General features: G+C 45.3%; 1 protein-coding gene across 1 annotated transcript in view; it reads left to right on the top strand.

Moving 5' to 3' along the window:
• Positions 1-430: 430 nt before the first annotated feature.
• Positions 431-17,533, top strand: part of SPX (spexin hormone) — a 140,596-nt gene continuing 123,493 nt past the window's right edge. Inside the window, exons 1-4 of the mRNA XM_078654469.1 lie at positions 431-656; positions 1,783-1,863; positions 1,954-2,011; positions 8,394-8,456. Of these exons, the coding sequence (XP_078510595.1) occupies positions 651-656; positions 1,783-1,863; positions 1,954-2,011; positions 8,394-8,456 (208 nt within the window). The 5' untranslated portion in view covers positions 431-650. The remainder of the gene's footprint in view (positions 657-1,782; positions 1,864-1,953; positions 2,012-8,393; positions 8,457-17,533) is intronic.

Genomic DNA, 17,533 nt, shown 5'->3' on the forward strand with positions numbered 1-17,533 from the left:
AATGGCTTGTTTTAGGCTTTACAATGTAAAAAATCAACATTGTAAAATGTGATAAAAAGTAACACGAGGACATAAAAATAAAAGCATGGTTAAATGAAAGGTTGGAACATTAATACTTCTTGTTTTCACTCGTCGTTTGTATACTAGCACCGACGTCTACGGCCGTGCAGGTTTAGACTGCCATTGGCGCAGTGTTTGTACGGGTTGTACACTATTGAACCGCGATCGTGGCTATAGGTGAATACAAGTAATCCACGCGTCGGGCTAATTATCCACGTTACTTTCAGTGTGCATCGATTCAGCGGAAGTCAGTGACGTCTGTATAGAAGCTGATGGGCAACGCTGAGGCAGCGATGTTGATTAATTCTGAGAGCTTAGACTTCGAGCCACTGTGCCCACCCTTCAATCACTTCCTCTGCAAGTCGGAGTCCCCCCCCCCCCCCCGAGGGGCCATCAACGCACCCCGCCCTTTCCGACTCCCACCTCTCTATCTACAAGCTGACAACTGGTCCCTGTGGGTTCACCCACTCTGCGGAGAGGGGTGTGTGCACAAATAGGGTTTAAAAAGAGACCCAAATGCGGAGGAGATCACAGACCTTTCATTCTACTCGAGCCCGCGTGGACCAAGAGGATACGTGAGGAGCCAGAAGATGAAGGTAAGCATGGGGCACGAGCACCAGATAGCTCAGTGGGCTAACCGTTGACTAGAAACACCTGTGACCGGCTGGGTAATAACACTAGCCAACTCCAGCGCCGAGAAACGGCAAAAGTGAGGCAACATTAACAAGCGCTACAGAACAGGTTATTTTCTTTTATTTTAAAATGTAAGAGGGGAACTACAAAAGCCCCGCCCCCCTGTATTAAATGAATGAATGAATAATGTATTGTGTGATTACTTAAAATCGCCGCGGCCAGGGCGACTGACGCTAGAATCTGGGGACCACGGTTCGATCCCCGGCTCTGGCGGCAGGTTAGCCCAGCACCATGTGACTCTGGGCAATAGCTCGCTTAATCTCCCCGACGGCCCCCCAGCGCCTAGAGACCCTTACGGGTGATTGTGCGCTTTACAAATGTGGACTTTACTTTACTTTTTTGTGATATGTACTCAACTCTAATAACTGGAACAGGTCATACAATACATTTCTCATACATCCGTCTCCAAGTTCACCATTTAACCTCTGCAGACTAAGTCACAGCTAACGCACACCATCTCACTTACCTCTGTTGTACATTTTGTATTGGGATTTGCCGAACGAATTAATTTTGTAAAATACATTGGAATATCATTAGACCTGGTACTTTTTGAAGTGATATATATTTGTCTGTGTATTGCGACCCATCAAATTATTTTACTCCTATCACGAAACTTAAGTATAAAAAGCAAATTACAAGGGCATCGCTGTCTCAGCTCGATGAAGCGGCGCCAGGTCCCAGGGGTGTGAGGGGTCCACTGTACCTAATTTAATGCTTAATTATTTTTTTACTACCAGACCTGGGGAACTGGGTCAAATTCCAATGCTTGCTGCGCTACCGACAAATGCAGCAACCCAGTAAGGGGGCATAAAATGTATGTCAGATTTTGACAGCCTTTTTGATAGGACTTTTCTTTGTTATGGGTGACAGTGTATGGTGTTAAGCGTAGAGCGCCCATGGGAGCGACAGGGTGTTTAATGGTGATGGAGAGGGAAGGAGAATGGGTGAGGAGGAGCGTGGGGGGAGGGGCACTCTCCATGTGTGGGAATGCTGTGACGCCAGGTGTCCTGTTCTTGCTCCCCTCTGCAGGTCCTCCCCCGGCTGGCTGCCTGCGCGCTGGCTCTGCTTCTGACGGCTTCCTTCATCTCTCGGTGCCGGAGCGCCCCTCAGGTACGGCCCTTTACCTCACTCTTAGCCGCCCTGTCCCTTCGCCCCCAGAGACCGTCCTCCAATAACACTCCCTCTTCTCTTTACACGAAGGGACACTTCCAGAGACGAAATTGGACTCCGCAGGCGATGCTTTACCTGAAAGGCGCACGTAAGTCCCACCTCCTTTTAAACATTATGAAATTATCGATTGGCTGCCTGGGGCACTCCTCCGCCCCCCACCCCCCCCCCCCCTGCGCCCAGAGAGATCCGAACTGCACGTGCAATCGTTAGTTTTAATTTCACGTCCTGTGAAGTTATCTGTTTTAGGAAGATTAAAAAGAAATACCGAATGTTTCCTTCCACAGATTCTACGCGGTCTTGGAGAATGACGTTCATGGGAGTTTTCCAGTATTTAGTTATTAGGTCGATGAAAGACACAGTTGACTAGAAATTGTACTATTATTTCTATTTCAAATGTCTTGTCAAAATTGTTTTACTTTTGTATGGGTGGACTGGAAACAAATCTTATCTAGTAAGCATAGGTACGTAAATCCCAATCACCGACGTATAAAGCAATGCGAGTGAATTTGATATTCTGTATACAATGCTTTTGTTCAGGCCCATATTCCAGAAATATCGCTATTCAGCTATGTCTTTTTATTGTCTAAAAAGGAAATATTTTTTCCTGTGATAGCTATTGAATAAATACAAAACATTTACTCCTATGAGAATAATTGTTTTATGAGATCCGTGGGGATTTGTATGCTGTGGTTTGTACTGCTGTGACTAGCTGCCTATTTTGATACATTATTCTATGCTTTGTTTATATTTGATTACCAGGCAGGGTTTGCTCTGTTCGTATAAGGATATTACTCCCCTGAACCTGCTGGCATATCTGCTCGAAGGGGCCCTCCTTGCTTTGCCATCTTCACTTTGCGAACTATATAGGTTTGGTGCTGTGTTGTGTGCCTAAGGGTTTTGGGGTGGTCTTTGCAGAAAGTTCAACGTGATGAGCTGCTGTACTTTACCGTTTGGATTTTCATTCTATGAAAATGGCAGTTCATAGCTCGATCGAATGCAATTGTTTATTAACATTTATTTATTTAGTCTCCAGCACGGACCTGTTTACATTGGTAATAGAGTGCTTTACTTATTATAGCAAGTGCATACATTCTTTAATTTAGAAAAGATATGGATTCCCTACTTAGAGCAAAAAGAATGATATAGTCTGTTGGGTGTATTGAAGTTTGCCAATTTCTGGCAGTGAGGGAGGTCAAGTGGAGTTTCTAGAGGCATGCCTTTTATCTTTTTTTGGGAAGTGATTAGATTTGGGTTGTTTTGAGTTTCCAAACAACTTCCTTATTCTAGGTACTAGACCTTTTGAAGGACTGAGTCATGGTTGTAACCTATTTGGATTTCGTTATTTCTATTAGATGTTTTTGGTTGCCTCTTGTGATTCTCTTCCCTCCATTTGTTCATAGCGTTTCCTTGAGGTACGTGGGTAGACTATGATGAATTGATTTGTGTGGGGTCCTCATCTTGGAGGTTATTCTAGGATTAAAAGGGAGTCAATGAAGATCTCTCAGATTGTGGCATTGTGGTCTGATTTCTCCACTCATGAGACAATATGTGTAGCCATGTGTAGGATGACTCGGATGGGTGCAGGAGTGAACTTAGGTAATCCAACTTGAATTGATTGTGACAGGTGCTAGCGTGTGCTTGAGGATACCAAAATCAATTGGTTTGTGAATGTTAAACCCATCTTGAAGTTAATTCTGGTTTTGAGAGGGAGCCAATAAAGACCTTATAGGACGGGGGAATGTGGACTGATTTCTTCTCTCCTGAGATGAGTCTAGCAGACATGTCTAAGATGGCTTTGAGGGGGACTAATTTGGAACTAGATGCATTGTTCGGTATCAACTACCCTCTTGAATTCGAAAATGAGAATTTTCACAAAAGTGATTGTGGTATCACTTCAACATGGGTATGTGGAATGTTGAGTAGATGATTGAATTCAGCATTGTTATGCACGCAGACAAGTATATTTGGAGGGTTACAGACGGAATGGGCTCCTTCAGTGTGCCATGAGACCTGGAAGGCGTTGCTGTCAGGGTCACCCCTCCCCCCACCCCCCCGGAAGCAGTTTAATTCAGTCATGCACAGAAAGTATCAAAACAAAAAAGGGACACTGTTCCTCAACGTCTGGTGCAAATAGTCACCCGAAACGTAAGGGTGCAAATAGTCACCCGTATATTAAAAGGTTGCAAAAGGAAGAAAGAAAGAGGAAAAAGGTACCCTAGGTACATAGGACCCAACCACAGAGTGAAAAAACATATTTTGTCCTTTGTTGCCCTCACACACCCCTGGGGGTGTCATGCTTCATCATCGGGCGTTTGCTCCTCGTAGGGCCGGCGCTGCAATTCCCTACGGGCCCCCGAAGGGTCTCTTTATCGGAGATCTTTTTAGGACAGCCAGATGGTGCATGTGGGTGTGCGGGGTGGGGGTCCAATGAGGGTACAAAAGTGCGTGCAAAGTAAAAGATGGGTAAATATGCAGCCATTGTTTGATTTATATACCCTTAGCAGATTTAACTGCCAAATAAAATCTTATTCCTAGAGGCATACTAACCCCAGGAATCAAGAAGGTCATGGGTCGACATGTTTCGCGCCTCGGTCGCCTTAAGGGTCGTTCGCGCTTCATCAGGACCAATACTATAAAATTTATGTGCACGTGAATTAAATTAAAATACCCTCTAAGTTTAACAGGGCGGGCGGTGAGAGTTTATACCCATAGTCTGGCTACAGCTTCGTTGTCTATACCGTTGTCTATCTGACTCTGAGCGTGGGGGTGGGGGTCCGCCCACCCCCACCCCCACGCTCAGAGTCAGACTGCAGGAGACTCATTGTCCTAAGTACTGAACAGGAGCGGTATAGACAACGAAGCTGTAGCCAGACTATGGGTATAAACTCTCACCGCCCGCCCTGTTAAACTTAGAGGGTATTTTAATTTAATTCACGTGCACATAAATTTTATAGTATTGGTCCTGATGAAGCGCGAACGACCCTTAAGGCGACCGAGGCGCGAAACATGTCGACCCATGACCTTCTTGATTCCTGGGGTTAGTATGCCTCTAGGAATAAGATTTTATTTGGCAGTTAAATCTGCTAAGGGTATATAAATCAAACATTGGCTGCATATTTACCCATCTTTTACTTTGCACGCACTTTTTTACCCTCATTGGACCCCCACCCCGCACACCCACATGCACCATCTGGCTGTCCTGAAAAGATCTCCGATAAAGAGACCCTTCGGGGGCCCATAGGGAATTGCAGCGCCGGCCCTACGAGGAGCAAACGCCCGATGATGAAGCATGACACCCCCAGGGGTGTGTGAGGGCAACAGAGGACAAAATATGTTTTTTCACTCTGTGGTTGGGTCCTGTGTACCTAGGGTACCTTTTTCCTCTTTCTTTCTTCCTTTTGCAACCTTTTAATATACGGGTGACTATTTGCACCCTTACGTTTCGGGTGACTATTTGCACCAGACGTTGAGGAACAGTGTCCCTTTTTTGTTTTGATATTGATATAGGAGCATGGACACTGGACCTTAATAGCTCCAGGGTCCCCCCTCTCTTTTTTGTTAAATTATAATGCACAGAAAGTAACCAGAAACACACAATAACTTTGCATTCAGAGACAATAATAATTCCAAAAAAACTTCCCTTTGGATTATTCAGAAGCATACCATCATTAATGCATATCACATCCATAAACATCCAACCAATATCACCAACAAGTGTCATAGAAACCAAAAGCTAATATAGATATGTTTTATTCAATGGATCCTTTGTTAAATATAAAAAAACATTAACATACAATTTAAACAATCAATCAATTATTATCACAATAATCAATAATTGACATGTGTGAAATAGTACTCATAACATAAAAAACATGGGAGAATGCAATTAATAATTAAAACACACAAAGCACCAAACCCAATCATTTAAGGTTCAACATGTCATGATATACTGCTATTATTTTATCAATGAGAACCAATTCGATCTGGTGCTTATAAGTAGCGATGCGTTTCGGTGGTATAGGTTGATCTGACCACCTTCTTCAGGCTTAATGGTTCGATATCTCCCAACACCTTGTTCGTGGGACTTCTGTGATATATAATATAGTATACAAATAGTTCCCTACCTTAAAACAATATTATCTTTATCATACCCCATGGGTATTCCTTGATAAAGAGGTGGAATAAATGACTGCACTCACAACATATTTTAATAATCGTTTTTAATCATTAATTGCATTCTCCCATGTTTCAAATGTACTTTTTCCACACATGTGAATTATTGATTATTGTGATGATCATTGATTGATTGTTTAAATTGTATTTTAATGTTTTTATAAAGGATCCATTGAATAAAACATATCTATATCAGCTTTTGGTTTCTGTGACACTCGTTGGTGATATTGCCTGCATTATTGATGGTATGCTTCTGAATAATGGGACGTTTTTTCTGACTTATTGTCACTTTTGCGTCCTGTCTCTTTGGTGAGGAGGACCCCTCTCTTATTTTTAGAGACAATATTAATGCCACACCTTGGCTTGACTTAAAATGTTTGCAATCTTATTTATTGGTTAGGAGGGCCCATATCATCCTGCTGGACCTCAGTGCCGCCTTTGACACTGTAAACCACAGCATACTACTGCAGAGACTTATCAATCTAGGAGTCTCCTTATCAGCACTCTCTTGGATCGAATCCTTTCTGAAGGAGCAATCCTTCCAAGTCTTTGAAGGCGACACTGTCTCCGCTAGCAAACCCCTCGACTACGGCGTGCCACAGGGCTCCTCCCTGAGCCCTACGCTCTTCAATGCATACATGAGCCCCCTGGCTGAGATCGTCCGTCCATTCGGGCTAAAAATAATCACCTATGCTGACGATACTCAGCTTGTGGTGGCCCTGAATCAGCCTCAAACCGCTCCCAACAACCTTAGGGACTGCCTGGAGGCTGTGAACTTTTGGATGACATCCTCCTGTCTCAAATTAAACGGAGACAAAACAGAGCTAATGCTACTAGGCCACCGTCCCAACCCCAAAATTGACCACCTCTGGCCCACCTGTCTGGGACCCCCCCGCCGCCCAAGGACACAATCAAGAGCCTAGGAATTCGGCTGGACAAGTCCCTCAATTTTAACTACCAGGCAGCAAAACTTTCAGCCACCTGCTTTGGACTACTAAGGCTTATCCGAAAAATTACCCCCTCTTACCCCTCAATGCCAGAAGGATCATGATCCAAGGCCTCATCTTATCACATTTGGACTTCGGAAACGCCCTATATTTAGGGGCTCCACAGTCCACTCTGAACAAACTGCAAGTCATCCAGAACTGCGCGGGACAAACCCTTCTCCAGATCCCATGCCGCACCCCAGTTAAAACAGAACTTAGAAAGCTCCACTGGCTCCCCATCAAGGATAGAATTGCATTTAAAGCCTTGTGCATCACACACCGAGCCTTCTGGAGATCAGGCGCTACTATTAACCACACACTGGTCACCTCCTACCAACCAAACAGACAGCTCAGATCCACCCACTCACACCTCCTTACAGTACCTAGAATCAAGAAGGTGAAATGCGGTGGATGCTCCTTCTCCTATAACATTTCCAAACTCTGGAACTCCCTGCCCCTCCAGCTGCGCAAGGAACCAAACTTGCTGTCTTTCAGGAAAAAAGCTCAAAACCCAGCTGTTCATAGATTAGGAGAGGCTCCATGACCTCCCTCACGCAACTCTCCGAAGCGGATGTATGACATTACAATGCATGCATTTACATCGCATGCCTTTACAACGTAAGTATTACAACGCAGTCCATTACAACGCATAGTGCTTTGGGGTGCTGGATAGTGAATAGTTTAATTTACTATTCCAACTCCAGTCCCCGTGGACACTAGAGAAGGTTATTGGATAGTAAATTAACCTATTCCCTATCCTAGAGCGCCCCCGAGAGCAATGCGTTGTAATAGTTTGCGTTGTAATGGTTGCGTTGTAAAGGCTCTGCGATGTAAAAGTTGCGTTGTAAGTGTTATTCACCGTCCGAAGCGCTAGGATGCCTCAGGGTAGCTACCGCGCTCTATAAAAACTCTTTTCATTTCATTCATTTCATTTCATTCATTCATTCATTTCATTGAGCAGAGAATAACATGAATCTACATCAACCGATTGCGCTCATTACCAGTCAGTGACTACTGGCATCATTCGGTGTAGCAGTGTCATATAGGCATCACCTCTCTGAGCGGCTGCCTCATCCAAGAGAATCAGAATCTCTTCTGTCATTTTGGGAAAGCAGTTACTTGCTGCCCTCATGATTGCCTCAAACTTGTATGTCCTGTCTTGTTTCTCATTCTGCGGGGGGCATTTTGCGTTATGCCACTGCCACATCCCCGGGGTGTAACAACAGTTTTTACTATTTGACTTCCAGAGACAAGGGTATAACCCTGGCATGCACTGAGCATTAAGTGCTAATGTTGTTCTTTTTGTTGCAGAGGGGCGTCGGTTCATCTCAGACGAGGGCCAGAGGAAAGACCTGTATGACAGATTGGAGCTGGGTAAGCAGAATGACTTTTAAAGTTCGAAAGAAGGCAGGCATGTTCAGAACTGAGTAGACTTATATTGCACAGTGATGCAAAACCCATCAACTCAATGATTTGAGGTGGTAGAGAATTGCCCTTTGTGGTATTTATTTATACTGCACTGCCTATATATATATATATATATATATATATATATATATATATTTACTGAAAAAAACATAGGTTTTAGCCACGTTATAGTTAAGAATTAGCATTTAAAAAACCTTAGAAATTCACTGAAAAAAACATAGGTTTCACACATGTTATAGTTAGCTGGACATTTCACTCATACAAAACCATTGAAATTCCCCGTTATAGTTAGTTCAGCTAACTATAACTCGCGCGTCTGCAATCCACTGCTGATGACGGCACATATTACATCACTCATGACATGGTCAGTGACATCACTCATGACATCACTCATGACATCTCAAATGACATCACTGATGACATCATCCAGTGAATGTGTGTCTTTCTGAAAAATAAATATTTTTTATATATTTATATCTAAAGGTCGATGGAAGAATAAATGGGTAAATAAGTGTCTAAATGGATTTTTTTTTGTAAAATTGATTGTATAACTGACTTATTAAGTGTATCTTAGTGAATACATGTATTAGCGAGTAATGTTTAAATATTTAAATATCTCTATCAGTGTCTCACTTTGTGTATAACCGGCTGCATGGGTTGGTGAGTAGCTACATGAGTGTGTATATGGGTTATTAGTTGTTTTTTTGAGTATCAGTATGACTGATTTATTATTTTTTGTTTCAAAAATTATTTTTTCAATGTATTTTTCATGTTTTTTTTTTTTATCATTTTGTCTTGGAGCGCTCAGGGTGCGCGCACCGGTAAGGTCACCCGAGAGCGCAGCGAGAGCGCTATTTCCGCGTGCGTAAAAAAAAAAAATGTATTTAAACTAAATAATAATGCAAGACATTCAGTACCATACTTATAAAAGTAGTATTTTTGATTTTCCGAATTAAAATGATTTTGCATTTCCGAAAAGCTAGCAAAACGTCATTTAGGCGCACCGCGTAAGCGCCCCCGGAAGCGCATACGTTCGTGCTGCGTAAGCGCCCCCGGAAGCGCTCCGGTGCGCGCAGCGTAAGCGCGTCAAGTCATGTGACCTTAAAATAACTCTTTTCATTGGTAGTTAACATTTTTTTTTTACAAATAATGAAAACCCCACCCATTTCCTTCACTTCTTCTTTCACTTTGGAGACAACAAGACCTGTTCTTTTCTGTTCTTCCTTTTGTGAAAAGAATGACTGCTAGACCACCCAGCAGCAGTGAGGACTCGGATGAGTTCATCCAGGAAGAGGCTCCTCAGCCCAAGGTAAAGGAGCACTGTATATAGAAGTTTTTTACCATACCACCAGGTGAAAAAAAGGTTAATGCTCCAAAGGTGGAGTGTAAAATTTGCCAAACTGTGCTTTCACGGGGTGACCCTAGAAGGAAGCATAGTTTTGGCAACTCGACGATGATTCGGCATGTTCAGAGGAGGCACCCCCAGAACTATGCCCGGGAGAGTGTCAGGGCCCTGGCACGTAATCCCCTAAGGGATGGCACCTCAACATCTACTGGAGGAGCAACATCATCATCCGTGAGAGGAAGACCTGAGCAGCTGATCCCTAACATTCAGCCTGTTTTCAATGACATCAAAATCAAATATAAGCAGTGTGATGAACTGCTTTGCTACGGAGAGCAGAACATCATGAACATTGTACGCAGAAGGGAAGACCACCGCTGCCCTCCTCAGCCCTAATTTTTCCCCTTTTTTTGCTTCTGTTGAGCAGTTTGGCATTCCCTGTTTTTGCTTTTGTTCAGAAAAAAACCCTAAAAAAACAGTTCTTTTTAGAACTACCTCCAATTCTTCAAAAAGAGCTGTATTCTTAACAAATTCAAAAGGAGTGAGTGAAGTGGAGTGCAGTGAGAGAGGAAAGGAAAATGAGTGAGGGAGCAAAGAAAGAGATGAGAGGGGAAGGGAAGTGAACTAGGGGGACTGAAAGAAGGTGAGTGTGGGAGGTGAGTGAGGAGAAGAGGAGTGAACAAGGTGAATGAGGATAAGTGAAGAAAACGGAGTAAGGGAACGGGGGTGTGGAAGGGTAAGAGAAGAGCAGTGATGTTGAGAAAAGAGTGGTGACAGAGAGTGGATAAAGGCAAGTGAGCGTGAAAGGCACGTATATATATCTATATATATCTATATATCTATCCATGTATATATATATATATATATATATATATATATATATATATGTATATATATATATATATATATATATATATATACATATATATATATATATATATATATATATACGCGCACTGGAAAAGTAAACACTCACTTCCCTTACAAGGAAATGGAAAGTTTGCATCTCTGCAGCCTCTCTTATTTTTCACCTTATTCATCTTCCGCTCAATCAACACATCATCCACAAATACGCACACCTACTTGCTGCCTTTCTTGGCTGGGCTTATCAATTGCTCTTCTTTAATTCAAATTCAAAGTGCAGGCCCTTTATTCAGCCTTCTTGTTAACTACTACCCGTGAATAGCAGTGGGTAATTTGCACACTTCCGTCCTTTCTTGCGTCCTTTCTACCGCACACTGTGTGTACTTTATGCACTAGCTCGCTTCCTTAGATGTGGTACTCGTTTCTCTTGCTCCCACTGCGGAATCCAACACCCCATCTGTGTAATGAGCTGGAAATCCAAAGATCCACTTCACTGACAAGGCAGTGGTTAGTTTGCGGGTCTCCAGCCTTTATTATTTTTCACCTTTTTCATCTTCCAATCAATAAACACATCATCCACACATACACACAACTACTTGCTGCATTCCTTAGCTGTGATTATCAACTATTCTTTTATTTCATATTCCTATTCAAAGTGCAGGCCGTTATCAAGCCTTTTTATTGTAACAACTACCCCGGCCGAAGGCACTGTAAATTTGCACACTTGCTCCCTTTCTTGGCTGGGGTTATCAATTATTCTTCAATTTCATATTCTGATTCAAACTCAAGGCCCTTTATCAAGCCTTTTTGTTGTAACTACTGTTTCAGGAATTCCGCTCCTACACAGAACTGTGTATAAAGACTTAGGACCTCAGTGAATTACGGTGTACCAAAACTCACCTTAGTACCCAAACCCCCTACCAGACTAGCAATCAGTGACTCATTGGTTCTTCGTCCTATAGCAAAAACACCAATGACTAGTCAACCCAGAACATGCGACTTAGATTACCTCAAGTAAGAGCACTCTTTCATTATAGTCTTACTCCAGTCCAAAACAAGGAGTAAATAAAAACACGTGCAAGTTTGAAATGTTTATGTGCCGAAGCGCTGGTGTTTGACTTACAACGGAGACTGGGGATTAACCTTTGGAGCTCGGATTTCACCCTGAGAGCAGCGGGGGCTGTGCAACACCATTTCCCTCACTCGTCATTGGCTAGAGGGCTGACACAGTATTACGAAGACGCCCCATCAGCAAGCCTGGACTCAAAGTCCCAGAAGGCTCTGGGCGCAACACACCTGGTCCGGGGCCTGTCACCGCCCACAGCACCGGCGCATAAGTTGATTTGATAATTTCCGCTGCGCGGGAGCATCCCGGGAGAAGCCCGGGCCAAGGGCGGGCCCGCCTAAGCCCATCCGAGAACGACCGTGGACGGGACGGGCCCCTTCTCTTTCATTTTCGCCTTGGGACTTACGAACAAGGTCAGTGTGTCATCTTCTATTCCCCAGCTCTGTATTATTGCATAGTACTAAAACTCAACCAACCACTGATTACCAGGCTGTTAAGGCACTCCATAAGGACTCCACAAGGACATGGCTACAAAGGGGAGGAAAGCAGTGGCAGGGAGTATTGTTGGGACCATTGATCAGTTTCTAACTCATGCCACTTCAATGGTGCAGCGGGAAATTGACTTAGCTGAAAGAAGACTGTCCGTGGATCCTACTGTCGATAAACGCTCCTCATTGGGGCAAATAGCCAAGGCCCCATCACCAAATCCTGGACCCCCCCTACGATGCCTCTGGCTACTATGCAATCAGACACCTTGTTAACTAGCCTGGCGGAAGCAAGTAACAATGTTTTAAAAGTGGTAGCCATTGTGCACAGCCCACCAGTAGACAATAATTATCCCTGACCCAGTAACGCCACTCCAAAATCCAGGAACTACCAGATCAGGGCAGTTACTTCAGCTGGCCTCGGACCCTAATTTAGGAGCCAGAAGTAAAGTGCCCGACCAAGCTGTAAAAAGAAAGCACGGGGATACAGCACAAGCAAACACAAAATCGAAAAAATTAAAACGAACTATCACGGAGAATGATACTTCAATAGTGGCGCCTGAAGACACACAGTCCGAAGTGCACACATCACCATCTATAGAGACCATTGAAGATGTGTCACTATCATCACCAGGGAAAGAAGGGGACTTTTAGGCCAAAATGGAACGGGTATTCATGGAGTCCTGCCTCTCGATCCACAAAAGACTGGACTCTATTGAAAAAAGACTGTCACATCTAGAATCATTGTGTTTGCCTAAACTAAGAGGAAAGGGGCCTAGGGGTGTGGAACCTAGCAGGACTGAGATAAGCCCAATTGACCCTAGTCAGCAAGGAACCCAGAGTGTAATTCCGGTGATGATTAACACAGACGGGGCTCTGCCGGTTCAAATTGGCATGACAGCATCTTGCCCAAGTTCGCATTCAATTGCGCAGCTTGAGGTGGCCGTATCTAGTGATTCGGTCAGTCCAGGGAATGGGAGGGGATCGGGGAGTAGGGGGGTAGTCACTTCGAGTAAAGGCACGACCCTGGCATCAGATAGGGAACCAAGGCCGAGATTAGTGGCTCCAAGCAGGTCTGTGCTCCCTTGTTTAGCCCTGCCCCCAGAATCAGTTCCCTTTGTTGTCATTCTTGCGGGGGTCCCTGCCTTAAGTCCAGGCACGGTAGAGGACTACAGAGATCTCAAAAACAAGTGTATTCACTGGTTGAACCACAACAGACCCCTTCCTAATGGGGGAACGAGCGAAATTCTATTTGTTAGACGAGTCGATTGGGTGGGGCCCAGAGTGAAAAGTATAGAAGGGGATTGTATCGTGATTAACTTTCGGAACAGGTCGACAGTCAAACACATTTGTAACTATGATTCAGGCAGTCCAGACACACTAATAAAACCCCTGCCGCTCACATATTTTTATCCAGGAACTAAGGGAAAAATTTGTCCTGTACAAAAATGGGAGGGGACAAACTGGGCGGGTGAAGAAACTCAGGGGGGGTATCGTGTACAGGGGAATGCACATGGGAATGTTGCCAGGTTTGGGCATCTGAATAGTCCCATGTCGTTCGACATGTTCCACCACCCCAACCAGTATGATAATCTGGAATCGGTAGATTGACTGTCCGAAGCAAGGATTTCCCTACCTATCCCAATAGAAAGTATGGTCTTGCTGGAAGTAAAAGCTATTTTCAGAGAGTTGAGGCACCTTATGACTGCAGTAAGACCTATGCCAGATCTAAGTATTCGTAGGGCCAAAATAGACCAAAAGAAAAGGAAAGTTAGAGCTGGGATAGGGGGTAGTTCGCCTAATAGAGGTGCAACAGTAGGAAAATTTGGAGGGGGAGGGGAGTATAGTGCCACCGAGGGTTCTACTCAGGTGGCCAATTGTGTGTCCACACTGATAAATTTGACCAGAATGCTAGTCCACCACATAGCACCGATAACAGGAATATTAACATACTTTCCTGGAACGTGGTGGGCCTGAAAAGTAAACTAACATCAGAGGAGTGGGGCTTGTTCATGGATAAATACGATATCTGCTTTTTGCAAGAGACGTGGGCCATGGACGAGTTCCAAAGAAGTGGCTTTGCTACCTTTAACACCCCCGCTGTGAAAGGTGATAGAGGAAAACCTTCAGGAGGGCTAAGTACTTGGATAGCCACCCATCTTGGTGTCACAGCCAAGGAGGTAAAAACTGACTCCCCGGATATCCTATGTGTGATGTTATCCCTCCCAGGAAATAAGTCTCTAGCTACTATTAATATATACTCTAGACCACCTAAGAGTGGACAAGAGTCAGTGGTCTTTAAACAACTGATGGAATTTGTACCGACTCTTGACCCTGGGACTGGTTTGATCATCGGTGGGGACTTCAATTGCCAGTTTGACCCTCTTATGAAATCTGGCACGGAGGATATTGATGAGGAGAACCTCCCCTGGAATGTTCCCGAATCTAATATCCCCCCGGTGAAAGCATGGACCCCTTTGGTTCTCCAAATATGTTCCCTTACTTTGTCTCTGGCTGTAAGGCCTTGTAATGGTCGGTTTATTTCGGACAGCCCAGGAAATGGGACTTTCAATAGAGTGGGCAAATCATCAATCATTGATTATATCTTGATTGATCTAAGGGCATGGGACAAGATCCAGGATTTCAAGATCCATGAGCGTACGGATAGCGAACACAACGCCCTGGTTCTGTTCAAGTCAAGTTCAAGTTTAAAATTTGTATAGCGCACTACTCACCCAGAGGGTCTCAAGGCGCTTGAGGGAGTGGGGTATTTTACTTATCGAATATCCAAGTTTTTAGTTGTTTTCTGAAGGAGAGGTGGTTCTGTGTAAGGCGGAGGTAGGTGGGTAGAGAGTTCCAGGTCTTGGCCGCTAAGTAGGAGAAGGATCTTCCCCCCATGGTGGATCTTTGGATGCGTGGAATAGCGGCGAGGGCTTGGTTGGACGATCGTAGTTGGCGGGTGGGGGTGTAAAAGGACAGGCGCGTGTTGAGGTATTCGGGTCCTAGGTCGTAGAGGGCTTTGTGTGCGTGGGTGAGGAGACGAAACGTTATTCTCTTGTTGACGGGGAGCCAGTGGAGGTCTTTCAGGTGGCCGGAAATGTGAGCATGGCGGGGGGTGCCTAGGATGAGTCTGGCTGAGGCGTTCTGGATGCGTTGGAGTTTTTTCTGTAGTTTGGCTGTGGTTCCGGCGTAGAGGGTGTTTCCGTAGTCCAGTCGGCTTGTGACCAGTGCATGGGTGACCGTCTTTCTTGTTTCGGTGGGGATCCAACAGAAGATTTTTTTGAGCATACGTGGGATGTTGAAGCATGATGATGAGACGGCGTTTACTTGTCTGGTCATTGAGTGGGAGGAGTCCAGGATGAAGCCCAGGTTGCGTGCGTGGTCCGTCGGTATGGGTGCGGTTCCCAGGGCCGGTGGCCACCATGAGTCGTCCCAGGCAGAGGGGGATGATCCTAAGATGAGGGCTTCCATTTTGTCCAAGTTCAGTTTTAAACGGCTGTTCTTCATCCATTCGGCTACGTCTTTCATCCCTTCATGTAGGTTGGTTTTGGCGGTGTTTGGGTCTTTGGTGAGGGAGAGGATCAGCTGGGTGTCGTCTGCGTAGGAGATGATATTGAGGTTGTGTTGGTGCGCGATGGATGCGAGGGGACTCATGTATACGTTGAAGAGGGTTGGACTGAGTGATGATCCTTGTGGTACGCCGCAGATGACTTCGGTGGCTTCTGATCTAAAAGGGGGAGGCGGACTCTCTGGGTTCTCCCAGCGAGGAACAAGATAATCCAGTCCAATGCTTTTCCTTGTATCCCGACGTTGTTGAGGCGTTGTATAAGGGTGCTATGACAAACTGTGTCGAAGGCTGCAGAGAGGTCCAGTAGGATGAGGGCAGCTGTTTCTGCGTTGTCCAGTAAAGTTCAAATGTCGTCTGTTGCTGCGATGAGGGCGGTCTCGGTGCTGTGTTTGGCTCGGAAGCCGGACTGTGAAGGGTCGAGGGACTTATTGGATTCGAGGAAGGCGGCAAGCTGACTGTTGATGGCTTTCTCAATGACTTTGGCAGGGAATGGGAGGAGCGAAATGGGGCGGTAGTTCTTAAGTTCAGTGGGGTCTGCTGTGGGTTTCTTCAGGAGGGCGCTGAGTTCCGCATGTTTCCAGCTTTCTGGGAAGGTAGCGGAGTTGAGGGAGCAGTTGATGACGTCTCGGAGATGGGGTGCGATAATGGAGTCTGCTTTGTTGAAAATGTGGTGGGGACAAGGGTCGGTTGGCGATCCTGAGTGGATGGAGTTCATCAGGCGGATGGTGTCTTCAGTGGTGATTGGGTTCCAGGCGCAAAGGTTGTTGGAGGGGGGTTTTAGTTCGGAGGTGGGTGGGGTGGACTGGTCTTCAAAGCTGCTATGTATGTCAATGATTTTGTTGTGGAAGAACGAGGCTAGAGAGTCGCAGAGGTCTTGGGAGGGAGTGATGTCGTTGGTGCCGGCGGTGGGGTTGGTAAACTCTTTGACGATGTTGAATAGTTCCTTACTGTTGTGGGCATTGTTGTCGAGTCGATCCTTGAATGCTGATTTCTTGGTGGATCGGATCAGTTGGTGGTGTTTGCGGGTGGCGTTCTTGAAGGTGGCCAGGTTGTCAGTGGTTGGGTTTTTTCGCCAGGCTTTCTCGAGGGTGCGACAGATCTTCTTGGATTTCTTGAGGTCATCATTGAACCAGGGGGCTTTTTTGCTACCTTGCTTGATTTGATGGTTTTTCAAGGGTGCTAATTCGTTAGCGCTGTGGGTGATCCATTGTGTGAGGTTGGTGGCTGCTTGGTTTGGGTCCGATGATTTGTCAGGAGGGTTTTGGTGAAGTGATGTGAAGAGCTGGTCGGTGGTAATTTTGTTCCAGTTTCTGCGGGGAATTGATTGTGGGTGGTTGTGGCTCGTGATCTTTTTGTAGTTGAAGTGAACGCAGCTGTGGTCCGTCCAATGGAGAGCTGTGGTGTGATTGAAGGAGATGTGCTTGCTGGAGGTGAAGATTGGGTCGAGCGTGTGCCCGGCATAGTGGGTGGGGGTGTCAACAAGTTGTTTGAGTCCAAGATTGGCGAGGTTGTCCAGAAGGGTGGTGGTGTTGCTATCGTTGTTCTTCTCCAGGTGGAAGTTGAGGTCTTCCAGTAGAATGTAGTCCTCGGAGGGGAGGGCGTGTGGGCTGATGAAATTGGTGATGTCTTCGCTGAATTGTGTGCGGGGTCCTGGTGGCCTGTAGATGAGGGTGCCTCTGAGTGTGGTCTTGGGGTCGG

This window comes from Lissotriton helveticus, chromosome 1_1, assembly GCF_964261635.1.
Source record: "Lissotriton helveticus chromosome 1_1, aLisHel1.1, whole genome shotgun sequence".
Classification (NCBI taxonomy): Eukaryota; Metazoa; Chordata; class Amphibia; order Caudata; family Salamandridae; genus Lissotriton; species Lissotriton helveticus.